Source organism: Galeopterus variegatus, unplaced genomic scaffold, assembly GCF_000696425.1.
Source record: "Galeopterus variegatus unplaced genomic scaffold, G_variegatus-3.0.2 Scaffold405, whole genome shotgun sequence".
Classification (NCBI taxonomy): domain Eukaryota; kingdom Metazoa; phylum Chordata; class Mammalia; order Dermoptera; family Cynocephalidae; genus Galeopterus; species Galeopterus variegatus.
In genome coordinates this window covers 560282-583001 of record NW_007726516.1, presented here as the reverse complement: position 1 = coordinate 583001, position 22720 = coordinate 560282, and the positions used below count along the sequence as shown (strand labels likewise).

Genomic DNA, 22720 nt, shown 5'->3' with positions numbered 1-22720 from the left:
CCTGCCGAGGGTTCGGATCCCACGTACAGACTGGCCGCTCACTGGCTGAGCGAGGTGCGGGCGCAACACCGAGGGTTGCGATCCCGTTGCCAGTCCCGGTCCGGTACGGGCGTGACACTGAGGGTTGCAATCCGTTGCCGGTCACGAAAAAAGATAAAAAGGAAAAAAAAAAAAAAAAAGAATCCAGATTTCTGAGACCAGTGACACTGAGGGTTGCAATCCGTTGCCGGTCACGAAAAAAGATAAAAAGGAAAAAAAAAAATAAAAAAAAAAGAATCCAGATTTCTGAGACCAAAAAGTTTGGCAGCCACTGGTTTGTAAGATTTAAAAATTTAAAAGAGAATAGACTTTCTAACAGATTAAAAGGTGAAGTTCTTTTCACGTAGTCAAGGTGTCTTCAAGCTGGAATATATCATAATTGATTATATCAGTTTCCAATTGTTGGGCATTTAGGGTGAATCCAGTTTTTTAGCTTAAAAGTAATATTGCAGTGATATTCTTCTATATTAACATTTTTCAAAAATCTTTAGTTGTTCTCCAATAAATTCCTAGAAATAGAACTGCTGGGTCAAAAGGTATACAGAAGGAATTGGCATGTATATTCAGGGCCAAATATACTCTCATTTCTTTTTTTTTCTGTTAATCGGTGCCCCAATTAGCAGGAAATTCAATATCTTCCTCTTTAGGTGGTCTCTACCTCCAAGTTTGAATTCCGGGAGGCTTACTCAGTCCCAGACTGGTCCCATCCTCTTGCAAATGCTAGAAAGAGAACTGCAGTAAAATAGTACACTATTTCTCTTTATCATTTTCTATCAGTGTTGAAGGCCAGCCCTGCACTGTTTGTTGATAGGTGCTTACCTGACTGTTGCTAGGATGCTGTATCTGGTTAGACCATGGCTCAGGTCACAGCAGTGACCCTAACTGAAGGTCAGGATTGCAGATTTTTTTTAGTTCATTCTTTTACTTGTGTGCCAGGGAGGCTGAGGTCAGAGACACTTCATGCAGCCTTCTAAGGCTGTGCCAGAATTTGCCCTCCCTGATGAACCCAGAAGCCCTTTGTGTAACCCTAGATCACCAGTTTCAATTAATCCTTCTTCAAAACCATTTTATTTTAGGAGTATCTGTCTCTTTCGCCAGTGGAACTTGGTTTGGGCTACGAGTATCTTCTGTGACAGAACTCTTTAATTTTGAATCTCAGGATCAAAGATTGAGGTAATGTTTTTTTCCTTTCCAGAAGGATTTAGGGATCTGGAAAATTTGTCTCCATGACTTTAGCAACTAATTCTGCATATCAAAAGGTTGAGGCACACTTTCTGAGGCCATTCAGCTTTCCGCTTAAAACTTAAAAGTGTTACATTCTCTTAAAAGCTTAATGTTATCACCATGCTCCCCAGAGAGATTGTGCCAGTTTACAGTCCCACCAGCAAAATTAGATTGCTAGGAGAAGACTTTTAAAACCTAAACTGTGCCCTTAAATGTCATTAATAATTACAATTGTTTTAATATTAAAAGAAATTCAAACTTTTCTTCCAATATTTCTTGGTTATTTGCTAATACTAATTTTATGTGACCACATGATTTTGATCTGTAGCATCTTGAATGATAGAATAGGTGTACATGGAAGAATAAAACAATAAAAGGTGAATAGATGACTGAAATCATAACAATAGCTTTAAGCTAATATGGTAGTACTGTGCTTTTAAATTCACTTTTGGTGAAGGCAGGAGACGGTGCTTATTTTCTAAAGTTCTCCTCAGTGTAAAGTGCTTTATGTATAACACCTGATTTAATCCTCACAACAAACCTTTGTTGTTTCTATTCCCATTATAGATGATAGGTTATTCTATCTTATAAAGAAATTAAGATTCATAGAGGTGGTGTATTTCCTAAAGTCACAGAGCAAGTAAAGGTTGACGTTTCCGTAAGAAAGCCCTGACTAGCATTAGGTACACAGTTCCACAGAGTTAGGACTTTGAGTATTAGCCTCTTTCTCTCTCACTTTCTTCAAAGTCAAAGTCGTCTCCAGGAGGTCCTCACCTCATAGGTGCAGGCTTTGCACAGGTCTGTGAGGAGTTAAAGCCAACTACAAAGTTCGAGGGCACAATCCCTAAGACTTCCCTCACTTCTGACACCAATTGCATGTTGTGGGAGAGTTTCCCAAACCACCTTCAGGGCCTATAATTGGCTAGAAGTACTCAACAGAACTCACTAAACACTATTATACTCATGGTCATGGTTCATTACAGGGAAAGGATAAAGATTAAAATCAGCTGAGGGAGGAAGCACAAAGGGCATGGTCCAGGACAAATACAAAATGTGGAGCTTCTGTTGTCCTCTCTCTGTGGGGTCAAGATGTGTAGTCTTCCTCCATGTATGTGTGACAACACATACGGAATATTTCCAACCAGAGAAACTCTCCCAAGCCTCAGTGTTGAGAGCTTTTATTGGGGCTTTATTACATAGGCATGGTTCATTGATTGTCCATGTGCTTGATCAGCTGTTACTTCTGTCCTAAAACCCCATCCTAAATCTCATTGTTACTTTATGGCTAGCCCCAGGCTCCCAGGCAAACAAAGATTATCTCTTAGGAGCCAGGGGCAAAGGCCAGACCTCTTCTGGGGCAAGGTTAAATTCTTTACTACACCAGGTCCCAGTCTGGTTGAGTGCCCGCTCCCTTCCTGGCCTCACATGGGTGTGTCTTCCACATGGTGGATCAGGAGGTGCCTGACCACTGTAACTTATGGTTTGGATCCTGGCAGGGAGGCTGAGACACACGTACAATATGGATGATCGTAAAGAGACTAAATTTATGCTCTCCTCAAAACCCTGAACTGACCACATATCATACTCCTTAGGAGTGAATGACATTATAGCAGCATTCATATATCATCAGTGAAGTCATAAAATTACTTGAATGCTTACAGGCAAAAATTTCCTAGTACTGAAAAAATACAGTTGAATTAATTATGATTTACTATTGAGAGAAACTTCAATATAATTAACCCCCAAAACACACACACACATACACCCCCACCCACCCAGAAGAGGAAACACACATATGTATATATCTGTATATCACTGCATTAAGGTCATGTTTCATCCTACTTTTTATCATTACTAGGTGAGTTCCCTTGAGCTGGCAGTTTGCCTGCATAATTGCTTACTATTTACAGTCAATCTTCATTATTCATGGATTCTGTATTTGCAAATTTGCTTACTTGCTAACATTTATTTGGAATCCTAAGTACTTGTGGCACTTTTGCAGTCATTTGTGAATATTCACAGAGCAGTAAAAAATTTGAGTCATATGACTTGCATGGTCCCAGCTGTGGTCAAACAAGGCAGTGCTCTGCCTTCTTGTTTCCGCTCTCATACTGTAAACAAGTATCCTTTTCATGGTCTATTTAGTGCCACAGTTTTTGCATTTTTGTGGGGGGTTTTGGTTGATAGTTTTGTTGTTTAAAATGGCCCCCAAGTGTAGTACTGAAGTGCTGTCTGGGTTCCTAAGTGCAAGAAGACTATAATGTATCTTATGGAGAAAATACATGTGTTAGATAAGCTTCATACAGGCATGACTTGTAGTGCTTTTGGCTGGAGTTCAGTGTTAATAAATCAATAGTATATACTCAATTAGGTGTCGTTTAAAGAGAAACACACATAAAACAAGGTTATGTGCTGATTGGCTGATAAAAATGTTGGGACCAGAGGCACACAGGAACCTAACCCTGTGTTTCCCCTAGGAGCAATTGTTCAGTATTTTTTCCTAGATTTGTGTTTGAGGTGACTTTATAGAACATAACTACTGCAAGTAATGAGAATCAAGTGTATTTGCTGCGTTGCTTCATTCATTATTTATTCTTGTAATCTTTTGTTTGTTCTTTAAGCAAACATATTTGAACATTTCTACTGGGCGCCAAGCAGTTTCCACGTGACTTAGAATTTCCCTTTTATTTTCTTATGCCCATTATTAGTAGTCTTGCTATAGTCTTCCGACTCAAACTGTTTGTGTGGTTTATGATAAGACACTGTAAATGAAGTGTGAGATTGCATTTTAAAGGTTGAAAATAGGGGGCTAAATGTTTTGAGACGATGACCATTTTATTTGGGCTACAGATTCAGCCTTCTCAATCATCTTTCCAAGAATTTTCTTGCCTCCTTGGAAGACCAAGATTTTTAGGATCAGATTCCCTAATGGATGCCAGCAGAGCCAGGTGATGTGGCTGGCCATGCCTTTCACCATAATAGAATAATAATGATAATTGTGTCTGCTGATTTGGCTACATTGTCTTGCGCAGGCAGAGCTTTTGGCTGGCAAAATTACCCCTCAGCTATGCTTTGCTAATGAGAAGCCAGACCACACTGGTCCCTCTCCTCCTTTCTCTAATTACTCCATCTCCCTCATGAGCTTGTATTTCTATCTCTTTCCATGGTCTCCTCACACTGTCACCCACATCCGCAGTCAAGCAGGGTGAAGGGAAATGGACTTGAAGAGCAGATGTTCACCTCATGTTCTTTGTGGTTCCCTAGATACACTCTCTTCCATTGAAGTGTTTCTCATTTCCTGGTTTTGATTGTCCAGGATGTATGAGGACTAAGGTCTGTACCTTGCTGCTCTTCTCTCCTTGTGTTAGTAAAACCAGTTACACTAGAATCCCCCCAAATGTAATTGGGAGAAATATAGAAATACTCAACATTTCTGGGATTAAAATTGTTGTATGATCAATTTGACTGCAAAAGAAAAATTCCAGTGATTACAGAGATCTTTCAGTGAAATAATCACTGAGCCCAAAGTAACAAAGACTTTATTGACTGTAAGAACTGAGTGCCAGCAGTAAAAATTAACCTTAATGTTTTTATGTGATTAGCAGTTGGATAAATACAGTAACTATCTTTGAACATCTTTGTAAAACTTTTCCCCCATAAAGTAAGGATCAAGACTAAAAAACCTTTGAAAGCCCTTTAGTGCCTACCACAATGCCTAGGACAAATAGACATCCACAAATATATGTTAAATGAATTAATCATGAGAATATCTTTTTTAAAATGTAAGTATTCAGTAATGTTAATTCGATGTTTATTTTTTCAGATACCGATGAATATAGACCTCCTGTTTGGAAATCTTACTGTAAGTATACAAAAAAATTTAATTGTGTGTTATAGTGCTTTATAAGTAATATAAAAATATTGGGATCATTAGATATAAAGATTCATTCCATTTTGTACCCATTATTGAAAAATGAATTCACAACAAGTTTTGGGAATAAGCATAGAAGTAATTGTGGCAAAATGAGTGTTTCTACAAAGTCTGTAAATAAATGGTTTGTATGTCTGGAATGCATCTCATCCTACTGAGCTTGCATGAATTTCATGTAGTAGAACTTAAGACCGCTTGTTAAGAATGGCTGATAAAACTAATGCAAGGAGAAGCTAACAAGAATTCAAGCAGTCTAATTCTCAGGATCTGACTCTGTATATGGAAAAAGGAATATATCAGGAGGCTATCTTGGAAGAAAAAAATGGGTGAAAAGAAGCAAAAAAAAAAAAAGTGGTCTTTTTAAAAAAAAAAATTTGCTTTCCCCAAATATAAAAGAGGAGCATTTGATTTCTATATTGATCTTTAAACTTTGCATTAGAATAAATATTTCTTCAAAAGAATCTAGGTTCCTAGTCCTTTATTTTCCCTTCCTTGTTCCCTAGAGAATATTATTTCAAGTAAAAGGTATTTCAGATTTTTTAATAGTAGAAATAGGGGTAATATAATCAAAGTAATTTTTAAAAATCTATGAATGTACTGTTGTGGAAACAGTACCATAGATTTTTGTTTGTTATCAATAGAGTCAAATAAGCAACCTAAGAAACCTGTACTTTAAATATAGATTACTAACATCTTTATAAATGTTGAGAATTATTCTAAATTTTAATGTTTTTAAATTGCTGAAATTTGCTACCCGAAGGAGCAGCAATTCAGATTCTCATTGGTTTTATGTTCCCAGAACAACAGATAGTTTTATTTTAATAGAAGGCTACTTTGGGCTAATTATAATAAGTAAAATATGAATATTCTCTAAAAGTATTACCGTAGATCCTTTCCCTTCCCCCCGCTGGTCTTTCTTTTTTTTTTTTTTTTCTGGGAAGGATAGTTCTAAGAATGTGTAAAAATGATTAATGTTCTTTACCTCCTAAAGATTTGGCTTATAATCTCATTGCCTGGAAGCCTATTTAAAATTCTTCTCTCTTTTTTTTCTGGTTTTTAGTTTATTTTTGTCCTCTTTGCTCTGACTTGTGCCCTGAACATTTTTAATGTAAGAACATTTATGAAGCCTCAGACTATTACTGAGTTTGTGTTGATTTTTCCCTCAAAGAGTATTAGTAAATGAAATATATGTAATTTATATTTTGTGTATCTTCATATGTCTTACAGTAGCTACCATTCATCTAAAAAAAATGGCATATTTCTTTTTTTGGTGACAATTCTATAACTGAGTTTTATAGTTGGTGACAGTTTTTTGGTGAAAATTCTGTTACTGAGTTTTCTAATCTCCCTCAGTGACTTCAATGCCTGATCTCTCTACCGTCATGGGAGAAACTCGGAGAAAATTATTAGAATGGGTTTTTATCTTCTGACCACCGAATGAAAGAACTTCTGATTTAAGGAAATTTTATTATTAAACTGTGTTAAGGCCAAGTGGAAAGGTCCCTTTTTAATTGATCATATGAATTTTTCTTATAAAATCATGATGTTAATTTTCCAAGATTTGAATATGTGCAAATTTTAACTAACAAGAAAACACATAAAAATTGCCTTCTAACAATGAATTATGATAATCATATAGATTGTTATATGTGTTTGTCAAAATTCTGCTTCTAGGGAAAATGATCATTAGGTTGAATCTTTTTGTTTGTTTTTTGTTTGTTTTGGCTTTGCCACTCTCAAACAATTTCATAATTTTACAGCTAGCTGTAAGTGATCTCCAGTAAGGTATTTATTTATAGTTCCTTAAGGAGTTCATCTACTCAGGAGTCTTTACGTTTTTTATCAGGAAAAATTTTAAAAACTGACAAGCCTTTTATACCCTTATTTTATTAAGAGCGACTGGAATTTTAAATAATTGAACTAGAGTAGTAACTATGACCTTAATAATTGAGCTTAATAATTTTGTTTAATTCTGAGGCTAGACCTATATATATCTGGTTTAGAATTGATAGTTGACAGTCTTTTGGACTGACAAACTGTAATGCATTTAGCATCTTCTCTATGATGCAACTTAAATTTAGTTATAAAAAAATTCTCAGGGCTGGCCCGTTGGCGCACTGCTACAGTGCGCCGCTTGAGAGCGCGGTGGCACTCCCGTCGAGGGTTCGGATCCCACATACAGACTGGTTCCCGCTCACTGGCTGAGCGAGGTGCGTGCGCAGCACCGAGGTTTGCAGTCCGGTTGCCGGACACGAAAAAAGACAAAAAGGAAAAAAAAAAATTCTCAAAATGGTAATAAAATTGAAATGGATTGAGATATTTAAAGGGCCGGCCCGGTGGCGCACTGCTACAGTGCGCTGCTTGGAAAGCGCGGTAGCGCTCCCGCCGAGGGTTCGGATCCCACATACAGACCGGCCGCTCACTGGCTGAGCGAGGTGCGGGAGCAACACCGAGGGATGGTGCGGGAGCAACACCGAGGGTTGCCGGTCCCGGTCCAGTACGGGCGCGACACTGAGGGTTGCGATTCGTTGCCAGTCATGAAAAAAGACAAAAACAAGGAAAAAAATAAAAATAAAAATAAAAGTGTGAGTACAGACCTCCCCACTGCCCTTCCTTATCCTCCCGACATCACAAAGTGCTCTAGTTAGCCTTCTCCCTGCACAGTAAAGAAGCCAAGAAGTGCAAGCTGATAAACTCACGTATGTGTGCAAATCCCAAGAAACAACATGTATCAGGTTCTCCCAAGAAGGTTCTCGCCACCCCCCACCATACAAGGATGGATGTTTGCCTCAGTGTTGCCCCCGTACCGGACCGGGGACCGGCAACGGGATCGCAAGCCTCGGTGTTGCTCCCGCGCCTCGCTCAGCCAGTGAGCGGGAACCGGTCTGTATGTGGGATCCGAACTCTCGGGCGGGAGCGCCGCCGCGCTTCCCAAGCGGCGCACTATCCAGTGCGCCACCGGGTATAATGGCGTTTCTTAATGTTTGCTTACTGAATAGGTAACTGTTTACTGATGATAACCAGATACTATATATATAGTTTTTGTGCTTTGAATCAAAATCAACCTTTTACTTTCTCTAGTAATTTTTAATGTTCTTCTTGACTGTCATTCAGTTCTCATAATTGGGTTTCATATGTGACAGTACTTCACAGTGCATTTTCTTGACAAAGGAAAATATCTAATCTTTTGAGAATTACTGATCAAAGCAGAGATGTGAACTAAATTTTCACCCTATAGTTACAGTTACCAATATGGAAGAACAGACCTGAAGAATCCTCCCATCTTACAAATTATGTTTTGGCTTCTCTTTAGGAGGATGGAGATTTACAAAGATTTTGGGTGATACATGTGTGATCTCACTATCAGAGCCAGACAAATGTGATTTCAATGTTGTTTCTTCCCTTGGCCATCTCAGAATCACTTCCTTCACATCATCCCTTTGATCTGTGAAACTGTATTCGTAGGAAATTGTTTCACAATGAAATATGGGTATCTAAAACTATTTTAATGTATTATCTCTCCTAGGGATTTTTGCAACCAGGAAAAAAGGCAAAGGAATACATTTCTATCAGCAGAATGCCAAACATTACTTAGGAATTTCTTTGTTTGCTTTTTGGTTTTTAAACAGTAAAGCTGTATCTTCTTGGTTCCTTTTAAATTATAACATTACCCTGATGTTGTGTCTTAGTGATGAACTCAAGATGCATCCTGGTAATCAAATATTATTATAAAGAATTTTTTGAATTAATATCAATTACTTACATATAATAGTAGCTAATCTTTATAGAGTATTTACTATGTGCCAGGGACTATTTTAAATCTTTTACTATAGTAAGTTATTTAATACTTACAGTTATCTCTGAAGTAGAAAACTATTGTTATCCTCATTTTACAAATGAGGGAAACTGAGGTAAAGTATGCAGTGTTAGTGGCAGAACCCCAGTGTTCAGGCTCCAAGAGGTTTGGTTCAAGAGTTCAAATTCTTAACCACAATGCTATATATCTTTGCATAGTAATACAGGGCAGTTTCCATGACATATATGAGCGAATGTCGTCAAAGGTGGAGTCTATATGATGATATCCAGTTGAAATCTGAGGCACTTATTATATGGCAGTTCCAGATGTCTGGATAGTTTGATATTACATTGACAAAATGTCTAAGTATTTAACTACGGCATTAATTTAAATTCAGTTATATGTGATTATATATGAGGGTAATTTTAGAAGTTTGTGGAAAAATAGAATTAAAATATATGAATCTTTCCATGAACTTATGAAATACCTTTGTATGTAGAAATAGGGAAAAAAAATCTCTTCAAGATAGATAAACTTTTAAATCAAAATATTTAAACATTTTAAATCAAAAGATAAACAGGTAATCGGAGATAAACATTTTAAATTAAAAAGTCTGAAGTGAGGCTAGAAGGTGGTCATGGTAGCAGTATAATTTCCAGCGATATAATTTCAGATACCCTAAAAATTATCTGCTCTTTTGGCAAGTTTTTTCAGTATCTGATTTCTTCCTTTTTGCTCTATTTGCCTTAGTTGAATAAGTGGTGGTTTTTGTTTTTAGGGGAGATTATCTGTGAAGATAGATGTTTGCAGTATAAACGGGAGAAAAACAGTGTATCTGTTATTTCTAGCCTTTAAATTCTAATTTTAGTTTCAAGTTTGACACTTACTAATGTGCTTTAAAATATAAGTAACCATTACTGGTTTATATTAGAGTCATACTTTAATATATTCACAAAGAATTAGGGAAAATAAATGACCAGATGATGGAAAACAAAGCCAAATATCCAGCATTGATTTGTTATAAGGCAAAAAGATAGTTGTCTGGATTGATTTTACTGTTTGTGCTTACTCCTGGGCTTTCACTAAATTTAGTTTGGTTTAGTTTGTTGTGTTCATAACAAATTTTAATTTAATAATAAATATGACTGTACCAGTTTTCTTATGAACATAAAAAGCAGCCAGCTTGTTATTCCTAACATATTCATAAGTTCTACATAAGGGAAACTGACATCTTTTATTTCAACCTTTTCACAGTATATCAGCTGCAACAAGAAGCCCCTCATCCTCGAAGGATTACCTGTACTTGCGAGGTGGGTGTAATAAAACCATTGCAATGAAATGCCTCTTGATCATCTGTTTCCAAACTTTGACTTTCCTCAGAGACTTGGTTATTTGTGGGATTAACTTTTACACTGGTTGGCATCATGTAATTGTAACTTGAATGCATTTTTCTCAGCATTCGTCTCACTTGACATACCTGCCACTTTTTTTAATGGGCTGTTTGGAACACAGTATAGAATATGACAGCATAAATTTTAGTGATGTTAGTATTCTTTTCAGTTATTCATCCATTATTCTTTCATTTTTCATGTTTCCTTATTTTTTAAAACAAAGTCTGAAAGTATCATTTTAGGATTATTGAATTATTTTTCCATTAAAAGAAAGATGTAAATCATGATTTAAAAAAATGAACAAAATAAATGGATAGTTCAACAGAAAAAGATATGATATATGGCAGTATATAAAAAGATGTTCAACTTCATTGAGAACGTAAATCATGATTTAAAAAAATGAACAAAATAAATGGATAGTTCAACAGAAAAAGATATGATGTATGGCATTATATAAAAAGATGTTCAACTTCATTGAGAACTGTAAGTTAAAGTACACAGAGATCATTTTTACCTTGTAGATTGTCAAAAGTGCATAAGCTTAGGGCATGCTTAGTTGGGAAACCTGTTAGGAAGTAGGCGCTCGCATATATTGCTGATGGGAACATGAAAAGGTACAACTTTATGAGAATTTTGTAATATCTAACAAAACTATGCTATTTTTATGTTGCTCAATGTCTTTCTGTTTTCCCCAGGTGATAATTAAAGGGCATTTACTAAATAGGGATAAATGGTCTTCTTATAAAGAAATGACACGTTATACTCGATATTATTATAATGATTAGATTTATAAATAGAGACATTGAAAGTATTTTTAAGCCGCTAATGCTAATGTTCTGCTTGCTCTTTAAGTTAAATTTCTATAAAACAATTAAATAATTTGGATATCCATTTGAAATAAAAGTAAAGGATTAATCAGAGTAGATGGAGCTAACCTAAAAATACTTCTTGGAGGAAGAAAATTTCAGTCTTAGTCTTGATTAAATGATAAGTGGTTTGGGAGAACTGAAGGTTATTGGCAGTAACGAGCACTAAAGATAAAGATATATTGAAATACTAGTTGATGTTCAACCTCAAATATTTAACTGAGGAATTGTATTTGAGCCACTATGTGTTTTTCTCCACTGAAATGTGGAGAGAAAGAGGGAGAAGTTAATGCAATTGATAAGTTGATAGTTCTTTAAGTAATAGTTATTAATTGCCTATAGGTGCTAAGTATTATTTTAAAAAGTGGATCCAATGACTTGTCTTTCAAAAATTTTCCTACTACAGTCATAGGAATGGGAGAACTAACCCTATTAGTTTGTATGTGCACATTTCCACTTTCTTTTCTTCTAAATATAGCATTGTAAAACAGATTGTAAATTCAGGGACCGAGGAATTATGCCAAGCCCAAGGGGAACATGTATTTAGTGACTAGCTATGTATGTGACCTTTCTCTTGTGGTTTACCCTTAGTTCTGGTGATGAACTCCATGTTCTGCTCTTTTTCAGCTGAATTTCTGTTAGTACTCTTGGGAGAACTAACCCTATTAGTTTGTATGTGCACATTTCCACTTTCTTTTCTTCTAAATATAGTATTGTAAAACAGATTGTAAATTCAGGGACCGAGGAATTATGCCAAGCCCAAGGGGAACATGTATTTAGTGACTACCTATGTATGTGACCTTTCTCTTGTGGTTTACCCTTAGTTCTGGTGATGAACTCCATGTTCTGCTCTTTTTCAGCTGAATTTCTGTTAGTACTCGGGACCAAGATATGTAGCACCTTATTTTAAAACTTGAACTATAAATTATTAAATCATAAATTATTAGGGGCAGAAGAACTCTAAAATGCGAAATTTCCAAAATTAAGAAATTATGTGACAGAAAATCGAATTGTAACTAATACATTTTTTCTAACTCCAGAAAATCTTGCCAAATATAAATAATCCTTTTTATAGGGAGAAAAATGTCCAAGTCCACAGCTAAGTATTTTTTTAGAAACCAAGCAAATACTTAAAAGCTTGAAAATGATTCTTAATAATGCTGTTACATGATGCAGTAGTATCTTATGGGAGTATTAATTCTGAAGTTAGCACATAAAGTGAAAGTCTTATATAGTCAGAATTACCCTTGGAAGTCCCTTACCCCCCCTTGATATAACATATATGTTTTTGTTTTGACAACTCTGTCATTATAGATATGTATAAATATACATTTTATTCAGTGAGATACAGAATACAATAAATGTAAATATGAAAATATGCTTTTGTCATTTTTAATTATGTTAAAAAGTGGTTTTGTTTGTTATTTTATGTCAGGCACCTGGTTGAATTCAAGTCAGTGTATATACATCTGTGTTTCTGTGCATGTTTGTGTATATATAGAGAGACTAGACATAGGTATACATTACATAGGTATAAAAATGTGTATCTGAATTACTTAGGTATAAAATACATGTTAAAATTACATAGGTCTAAAATATATATCTAAATTACATAGGTGTAAAGTATCTATATTTATCTTACTGAGAGAGATATCAAAGAAGTTCTATATCTTTAGTTGACTAATACTAATATGATGTAAATCAAAACAGTTTGGTATTTGACCATCTTTAAACATGGAGCCTCAAAATGGACACACTTTTTTTCCCTGCTATCCAAATAGTGGGAATGTAGTGATGACTTTTAAACACATTAAACTAAATCTCTCCTCTCTGTGACACATTTTTTGAGTTACTGTTACATTGAGCTGGAAAGCATTTTTGAGTATAGGTCCTCATTATTCTCACAGTGGCAGTGGTCTTTTTCTAGGCCACATGGGTAAAGTACACTGAGGCTGGACAAAATGCATCAAAACTCAACTCAGTGCTGTTAATGTAATGGGAAATGTCGAGAAAAATCACACATATTATATTGTATTCTAATTCTAATCACAGTTAGATGTATATTGGGTATATATTTTGGTAGCATATGTTTTTTAAATGTTTTTCCTCAGACCTACTTATAGAAGTAGGAAATTAACTGTAATCATTTCTTAACTGTCTCCCCCAAGTAGATTATATCCAGCACCTAGGTATGCTGACTGGTGCGTAATATAGATTGTTAAGTGCTTGTAGAGTGAAATGAGTATATGAATGAATGAGATATATTTGTGTAATTTATGTTTCAACACAATGCTTTTATAATATGGCATATAAAAATGTATGCATAAATATCTGTATCTCTCAGGGATGCTCTGGTTCTTACTGTGATGTGTATATTTATTTGTTCAACCAATATTCTCTGAGAGGCTGCTATCTGCTAGGTCCTCAGGATTCAAGTGAAATAAAGCAAGATCCCTCTCCTGAAGGAGCTTACAGTCTAGCTGGGAATAGAGCAGTAGATCAACCATTAGAGCAGAGTTGGTAGTAATTACCTTGATATATATGTATGGAGTTCCTTTGGCCAAATACAGAGAACTCATGGGAGAGTGGTAAAAAGTGAGACTAGAGCGCTTAATAGGCATCAGTAAAAAAAGGTTCTATGTCCTAAGCATGAGTTTGGACATTATCCTTATAGCTATAAAAGTGAAAGTATTTTAAGCAGGAAGAAAATATGATCAAAGCTGAAGAAAACATGATCAGAGCTTTAGAAAGAGCATCTGGCTGCAGTGTGGAACTCAAACCAGGGAGGAGAATGGACATTTTAGAGACAAAAAGACCTGGTTTAGAAGGCTATTGCAGTAATCCTAGTGATAAGTAAAAAGGGCCTCTAAGACATTGGTTCTGGGAATAGCCAGGAGGAGAGAAAAGGGGAATATATAAAGTGGTAGAATCCATAGGACTTGATAACTGGGTAGTCATGGGTTGGATAAGAAGAGGAAGATTTTGGGGAACCAGTCAACTCCTCTGATCTCTCATATTATGCTTGCTTGCAAAACCACAATCCTGTTTAAATATCTCTGCCACTCTGAACATACTCCCAAATAACTGATTATGGCTGGAGAAAAACGAAATGCTAACTAGGTTTTGCATTGAACTTGTGAACTTTTGAGTTAGTACTTAGTGCTCCCTGGTAAACACACTGTGCTTCCTGTATTCATTTCACCCTTTCCCTCTCCTCTCAAACCTCCAACACCTTCTTTCCTTTCCTACTTTATCAGCTCATAATCTTGTATCCAGAAGTGTTGGGCTAATGGGTACAAAACTATGCTATATCCTAAGTGAATCATCATGTAGTATATGCATGTACTGAAACAATACACTGTATCCCCCCAGAAATAAATATAAATAAAATTGAGAAGAAAAACTTGTATCATACTTTACTCCTAATTAAAGCAATCAGAAGGGAACTTCTGTAAACTTCCATCACCACATCTACCCAACCATCAGCATTTGCATTCATATATTCTGCATTCTTGCCTGTTACCGTAAATGATAGCCAGCTTTCCACAACACTAGATCCCATCTCCTCTCATCTGTGCGAGGACATAATCCTAGCAGCTCTCCCCTCCATCATCAACAGTTTTTCTCTTTATACAAGAACATTTTCATTAGTCTATAAACATCCTATTATTTCTCCCATTTTCAGAAAGTCTTTTGACCCTGCTTTCTCCATCTGCCCTGTCCAATTTCTTTGCTCCCCTTTGTAGAAGACATTTGAAATGCGTTGTCTATACTTGCTTTCTCCAGTCTTGCTTTTCTCATTTTTCTCTTAACCTCACTGCAGTCAGGCTTTTACCCACTGCCACTCTAGCAGGACTGCTTTGGCAAGGTCACCAGTGACTTCCGTGTGCAAATCTAGTTGTCCATTTTTTTCTTGCTCATCCTGTCAGCAGCATTTGACACAGGTGATGACTCTCTCCTCTGTTACTCCTTCTCCCTGATCTCTTCATTTTGGAGCGCTGCAGGGATTAGTCCTTGATTCTTATTTTTTTCTTCTTGTATTTACTCCCTGATGATCTTACCAGTTTTAGGTTTTAATACAATTTATATTTCCAGCCCAGTTCTCTCTCCCAGGCTATATATCCAGTTGTCTACCCAGCATCCTCCCTTGGATGTCTAAGGGATGTCTTAAATGTCAGTAGTTAGGGATCTTGCTGTGCTTTATTTATCAGTATTTCTCAGGTGCCTTGAACAGTGATTGACACATAGAAGGTGCTTAGTAAAGACTCGTTAAGTGAATGAATGGGAGGTACAAAGTGCTTGTTTTACAAGAGGATATATTTTACTATGTGGGAGCAGTAGAGTTTGGTACAAGAGTTGGAGGAGGGCACTATAATTGAAATTATAGTTTTGCTACTGATTGCCACTATGTGCTGAAACAACCTATAGCTCAACTTTTGGTTACATAAAAGTAAAGATTACCATGCCCATATATATCTCTTGAGTGTTGTGATGATCTGTTATTTAACATTTATAATATGCTTTGCAGATGGAAAGCATTTTTTATCAACGTTGAGTGGTAGTTTTGAATTATTAAAACCAACTATTTATTTTAAAATCAACCTATCACTCAACAACCTTTTCACCATATTTTACTTTTGAGATGGTCTTTTAGTATCATTTTTTGCTCCTGTTTAAAATTCAATTATAGTGAATCCCTGTAATTTTATTTTGCTTTGGCATCCATTTTGAATATGTTGGACTTTATTCTCATACCAGAAACAGGGCTTAGTCACCCTTTACAGTTTCCAGTTCTCCACCTTTTCCCAGTTCCTAGATGTTGTTGATTCAGAGATCCACCTCCTGATGACCACCTGCCAATGGGACAGCTATATATAACTTACTTGACTCTCCCCATTGACCCCCACACTCTGCGTGGACTGCCCAGATATACTGCAGTGACCACCTCTCAGTCGCAGCATGACTCCACAGAGCTCATGCCTGCTTGCCATAAACCCACCAACTAGAACTCTAGGAAATCTGTTTTGGTAATGCCCTGGACCCTAATAAAAGTATTGGCCAACAGGTTTGTTGCTTTCTCTCCCTTGCTCCCCACCCATTGGGTGAGCATGTGTGTCCAAGGCTGCTTCCCCCCTTCCTGTTGGCCCTTTGCCTCCTTCTCTCTGGGATCTGTAAGTAATACACTACTTCTGTTATTTCATGTGTTTTGTTGTGCTGTCTTCTTTGTGTCTCACATGACCTACATATTCAAACCTAACTCTTCCTGGTTAGGACTTTCCTAGAGAGTGGCTATGTTGGTAGTAGTAAACTGGACAAGAGCGACACAGGTAAATATAAACAAGTCTCCTGTGAGAGGAACACCTGGTCATGGGTTGGACACTTAGGCATTAGGTCATCTGCCAGGATAAAGAAGTATTGCATGAAATGCACACTGTGTATATCCACAGCCACCTCCACTGGAGCCCCATCAGGGCAGGGCTAGAATTTACAGCCACTCTCCAGAGACAGACCTCAGAATCAAATAAGAGGAAAAAACAACATCAGTATTCACAAACAATTGGGTAGTAAGATATGCTTTGAAGTCAAAATCTGCATGTAATACCTTGATTTACACACACATTTGTAAAATTGGAGATCACAGCTACAATTCCAAAAAGAACCCCTTTACTAGTGAACTGTTAAACAATTTAGTAGTTTCCACCCCTTAACTCCTACTACCTAAATGTTACTTAAATCTAAGGTGGGAAAATAGCGAATACAGAAAAGTTTGCTTTGTAAAATTTATTTATTATCCTTTTTCAATGCAGTCTACTGACTTAAAAAAACCAAACCAAAAAAACTAATTTCAAGAAGCTGAATAACTGGTTTTTAGCACATTATTTATTACAAAGCATTAAAAACTCTGTAAATATTCTTCATTGAATCAGTAAAATTTTATGGCAGGTAGAAAGCTGACTTATTTGGCATGCCGAACGTTAACGGTTTTCTTGGAGAAAGTGTGAAACATAATGGAAAACAAGCTGCATTTTTAGTACTTGTAACATTGGTCTAAGTACTATCCAATACCAATACCATGCTATAGAATTGAGTAAGAAGGCAGGTGCCTGAAAGTTTATCTTACTGTTAATGGAGGATTAAAAGTTAAACAATCTCTGTAAGTTCCATAAAATCTGTGTAAGTTCCCCTAACATTTCTGATTCTCATTTTTCTCATCTTCTCTACAAGTCACTTTCAGCTCTATGTAGGTCTTTGATAAGTATTCTTCCACTATGCTGACACTCAGTTTTTGTTGAGGTTTTTGTGAGTTTTATCTTTATTGGCTTTTTGAAGCTTGGCTATTATTGATACTTTCTATGGTATAAAATGCAATGAGAAAAATAATAGAAAATGTAGTGAAAATATGTACTTTAATGGAAGAATATGCATTTGTCTGCATGTAGCACATCCTTCCAGGTTATCTGATTCTTGTCTTTCACTGTCTTTGAGCTATTTTACAACTCTGTAATTTGTAGATAACTAGTAATAATGCATCTATAGACATGTAAATTTTGTGCTATCCAGTAGAGGTTGAATTGTACCTTCCCCCACCTATAGCATTTGTGGAAAAACTAGTTTTGTCCCTATTTTCACATTCATTTCAAATTTTTTTGATTTATAAATGTCTGTTCTTCAAATTATCTTTTGAACTAGTTATAACATTTTCCTGGTCCCCTCATTGATTAATTGTTGGAATAAAATCTTTAACATATATTTGTTATTATATCTGTATGAGAGTCATGATTTTACCTTCTTTTGTAAATTATCTTTTAACAGAAGTCAAAGCCTGTCATGGTTTGAATGTGTTCCTCAAAAGTTTATATGTTGGCTATTCACAATATCCAAGAGATGGAATCAACCTAAATGCCCATCAATGGATGAATGGATTAAAAAATACCCTGTGGTGTATATACACAATGGAGTACTATTCGGCTATTAAAAAAGAAATGAAATTTCTGCCATTTGCAGCAACATGGATAGAACTGAAAACTGTCATATTAAGTGAAGTAAGCCAGGCACAGGAAGATAAATACTACATGATCTCACTCATATGTGCAATCTTAAAAATAAAAAATGATTCTCGTAGAAGTAGAGAATAGAATAATGGTTTCCAGAGGCTGGGAGGGAAGGGCGGGGCGGGTGAGGAGAAGTGGTAGACTAACAGGGGAAGATAAATACTACATGATCTCACTCATATGTGCAATCTTAAAAATAAAAAATGATTCTCATAGAAGTAGAGAATAGAATAATGGTTTCCAGAGGCTGGGAGGGAAGGGCGGGGCGGGTGAGGAGAAGTGGTAGACTAACAGATACAAAACTATGCTACCTACCCTGAGTAAATCACTGTGCAGTATATGCATGTATTGAAACAACACACTGTACCCCACAAATATGTACAAGAAAATGTTAAAATAAAAAAATTTGAAAGAAAGTTCATGTGTTGGAAACTTAATTGAGATTGTAATAGTGTTAAGAGATGGGGCCTTTAAGAGGTGATTAGGCCATAAAGACTCTTCCCTCATGAACAGATTAATGCTGTTATTGTTATCACAGGAGTAGGTTAGTTATCTCAGGAGGGAGCTCCAGATAAAAGGATAAGTTTGGCGCCCATTTCTTCTCTGACTTGTGTGCTCACTTCTACCCTTCTGCCATGGGATAACCCTCACCAGATATCAGTGTGATGCTCTTGGACTTTCCAGCCTCTAGAACTGTGACAAATAAACTTCTATTCTTTATAAATTACCCAGTCTGTGGTATTCTGGTATAGTAGCAGAAAATGGATGAAGACAGAACCCTTACTTTGATTTTTTTACTTAAATAGCCTCTGAGTGTGAGCCCACCAGACTGAGATGGTATCCTGAGATCAAAGAATGAAGCAGGCAACTCCATGTGGTTTACAAGGAGGTTATTATTATTATTATTGTTATTATTATTATTATTATTGGCAGGATTACTTATAGGAAATGGATTGGGTTGACTATTGATTCCTGGTGCAGCACAGCTGCTTTTTCTCCAACCGGAGGGGTAGGGGAGGAGTTGAAACTCATAAGAGACTTAGGAACAAAAGTGGAACTATGCCAAAGAGAGAAAGGCTGCAGAAGCAGAAGATTCCCAGGCACCTCGCAGCTTCCTGTTGCTTATCCTTGGGATTGCTGGTGTCATTCCCCTTATCTTACGCAAGTGTAGCATTCTGTTCCCTTTTCTTCCTCAGTTGCTAAACAACCTATGCAGGGGAAAGACTGTAACTATTGAAGCCAGAGCTCCAAAAGCCATGAGAATGGAGTGAGTTCTGACCAGCATTCCTACAAATATAAATTTATTTATCTTAATTTAATGGTAAATAATTTACAATGATATGGCTGGCCAGTTAGCTCAGGCGGTTAGAGCATGGTGTTGATAAAACCAAGTTCTGGTGTTCGATCCCTGTACTGGCTAGCAAAAAAAAAAAAATTACAGTGAGGTACTTTCAGAGTTTGTTATGCAGTTTCTAATTTTAATTTCAAATATGATAGAAGCATATATAGAGAGTTAATGTGACTGCTTTACTAGGTCATGAGGCAGTGGCAGCAGCTTCTGCCTTTACTCCACCTTCCTCCTTCCTTCCTTTAATATAATAAATTATAATACATCTAAAGCAAGAGTTGAGTATTGACCCACTTATTAACCATCTTAGTTTGTTTTCTTTTGGTATATAGCATACATGAGACTGGGTAATTTATAAGGAAATGGGTTTATTTAGCTTATGATCCTGCAGGCAGAGAAGTCCAAGATCAGGCAGCTACATCTGGTGAGGGCCTCATACTGCTTCATAGCATTGTGGAAAAGTGGAATGGCAAGTGAGCATGTGTGAAAACAGCAAACATGAGAGGCTGCCTCACTTTTTGACATTCTGCTCTTGTGGTTAGTTATTTAGTCCAAGGAGAGGGAGAACTCACTCCCAAGAGATTGCATTAATCCCTTCATGAGGGCAGATCCCTCAAGACCCAAATGCCTCTTAAAGGTCGCACTATCTCTCAACACCATTACAGTATGGACCAAGCCTCAGCATGAGTTTTGGTGGGGAAAAACCTTTTCAAACCATGGCGCTAGCCTTTAATTCAGAATCTACCACTATAGGAAGCAAATATCAAACATGTATTTTTCTTCCCTTTCCCTCTTTAACTCTTCAGACAGCTGAGCCATTTTGAAAAAGAATGCAGGACAAAATCTTGACACTTGGAAGTATTTTCTTTTCCTGTATAGTCCTCTACATACATATCCTCTAGACTGTTACATGAAAAAATAATATTTGGCCAAGGTAATTATATTATTTCTTATAATTTCATTTATGTAACATGCTAACTTTTAAGAAACATATAGACTTCTAGATTAGGTTTAAAGTGCTAAATTGCCTGCTTACATGTATCATTTTCACAGTGTGAACAAGGGAATGATGATATCTTGTGACATCTGACCAGGTCATTACCATTGTCAGGAAAGAGCACCATTAAACATTGGAAATTTTATAAATGTTCTGGTGGCTTTACCTCCAGAAATACTTACTCTTTAAATGTAGAATAATTATTTTTGGACAGTTGTTTTGAGTTATAGCCATGGAACAGTTTCCTTACTAAAAGGGATAGAAGGCTGAACCTATAACATTGTGGGGACTAGAGAGGGCTTAACATTTATAATATTTTTATTGTTTATTTCTGCTGTTATTTCTCCTGTGGAGAGCAAAATACATCTATATTAAACAAGTTCTTGCTTTTGTGGAAAGAATGATATAAGAAAATAGATTTATTTTTAATTTGAAAGAGTGTGGTTTGGTGAATTTGATTTAATTTTTTTTATATATGAAGAAGATAATCCATTGTTTACAAAACTGCACAATAAATGTTAATGAATTTTGTTGATATTTAGGATATTGTAAAATGACCGATCTGCTGTTCAGTTTATATTGAATTCCTGTATTGTAGTATGCACTTCAATAATGGTGGATTAAAGTTTTTTTCTTTAGTGGCAATGACATACAACATTTACGTAAACCATGCTGTGAAACCTTTTATGAGTGCCTTTTATTTTTAGTTAGAAATCTTTTTTGTTCTCCAAGGGCCGGCCCGTGGCTCACTTGGGAGAACGTGGTGCTGACAACACCAAGTCAAGGGTTGAGATTCCCTTACCAGTCATCTTTTTAAAAAAAAAATAAAATCTTTTTTGTTCTCATTCTCCATTTTTCCTACCCATAATATGGTATCATGAAAAAATGTTACCTACTAAATATAGAAAATTGGAGAAAGCAAAGCATGTAATTCCACACAAGTACTCATTTAAAACATGTCTTACTTAGTCATGTTGGCTTCAACCAGTTTTAGTCTGTAAAAAGTCTCTTGGCTATTATTATGAATTTATAAAACTTAGAAACAGCATATAAATGTTTGTATAAGCATAAATATATTTTTACCATTACATGCAATATTTAAATTTCTAATTTATTGTATTACCTAGTAAACTAATTTGGGATCACTAATAATCATTTCTGTATTACTGTCTAATTCTTTAATTTGATTATCTGAGTAATGTAATTGTTAGGTTCAGTGAGACAAAGAGAAAGAGACCCGAGCCAGGCGCCATTTCAGCCAAAAGCTTTATTCCACCAGATCAGTTCCCCCAAACAAAGGAAAGCAGGAGGTTTATAAGAGTTTTAGGGAGGGTTCTGGCAGAGTAATGGGCAATTTCAAATTCAGTGATATGCAGGGGGACACAGCCCTTGTGGTCCAGTAACATCTGGTCGGTTAGGACATAGGCTTCTGAAGCATTCCTTCCAGCCCAGCCCAATTGCCTTAAAATGGTCATGAGGCCTAATAATTATATTGTCTGTGAATTCAGAAAGACTATTCCAAGTCCCTACTTAAGCAGTAATATCTTAAATATCAGCAAATCTTCTACATGCTATTGTTGGGGAAGAAAAACTTCTTCACTGTCTTAGATTCAGTAGTTGGAACCTGCAAATTAAACTGACAAAAGGCAGGTTAACAGGAGAAAAAGTTTATTTCATATCCACATGGAAGGAGGGACTCACAGAGAAGAAATGAAAACCCCAAATAGGTGGTTAGGCTTGGGGCCTATGCACCCCTTTAACAAAGGGTGATAAAGTGGGAGAAAAGACTAGACAGAGGAAAAGGGGTTTAGGCTTGTTCGTGGGAAGGTAATGTTTGGTAACTAAGGATTGCTTGGTAAGGTTTGTTACCTTCAGTGATCAGAGTTTATCTATGGAGTTGGTCTCTTATTCCTGATATGGGAGACGAGTACATCTTTACATATGGAAATTTCCTTTACAAAAGGGAAATTTATTGCTTGCTTTTAGCAGAAAGGGGAAGGACAAAGAGTTCTCCTATGTTTGATGTTTCTTCATTGCCTTCAGTTCAAAATAATCCTTACGCCAAAGTGACATGTT

General features: G+C 36.3%; 1 protein-coding gene across 1 annotated transcript in view; it reads left to right on the top strand.

Annotated features, from left to right (window-relative positions):
- Positions 1-5070: 5070 nt before the first annotated feature.
- Positions 5071-22720, top strand: part of CHN1 (chimerin 1) — a 131338-nt gene continuing 113688 nt past the window's right edge. The window contains exons 1-2 of the mRNA XM_008568392.1: positions 5071-5125; positions 10245-10300. Coding sequence (XP_008566614.1) covers positions 5071-5125; positions 10245-10300 — 111 coding nt within the window. The remainder of the gene's footprint in view (positions 5126-10244; positions 10301-22720) is intronic.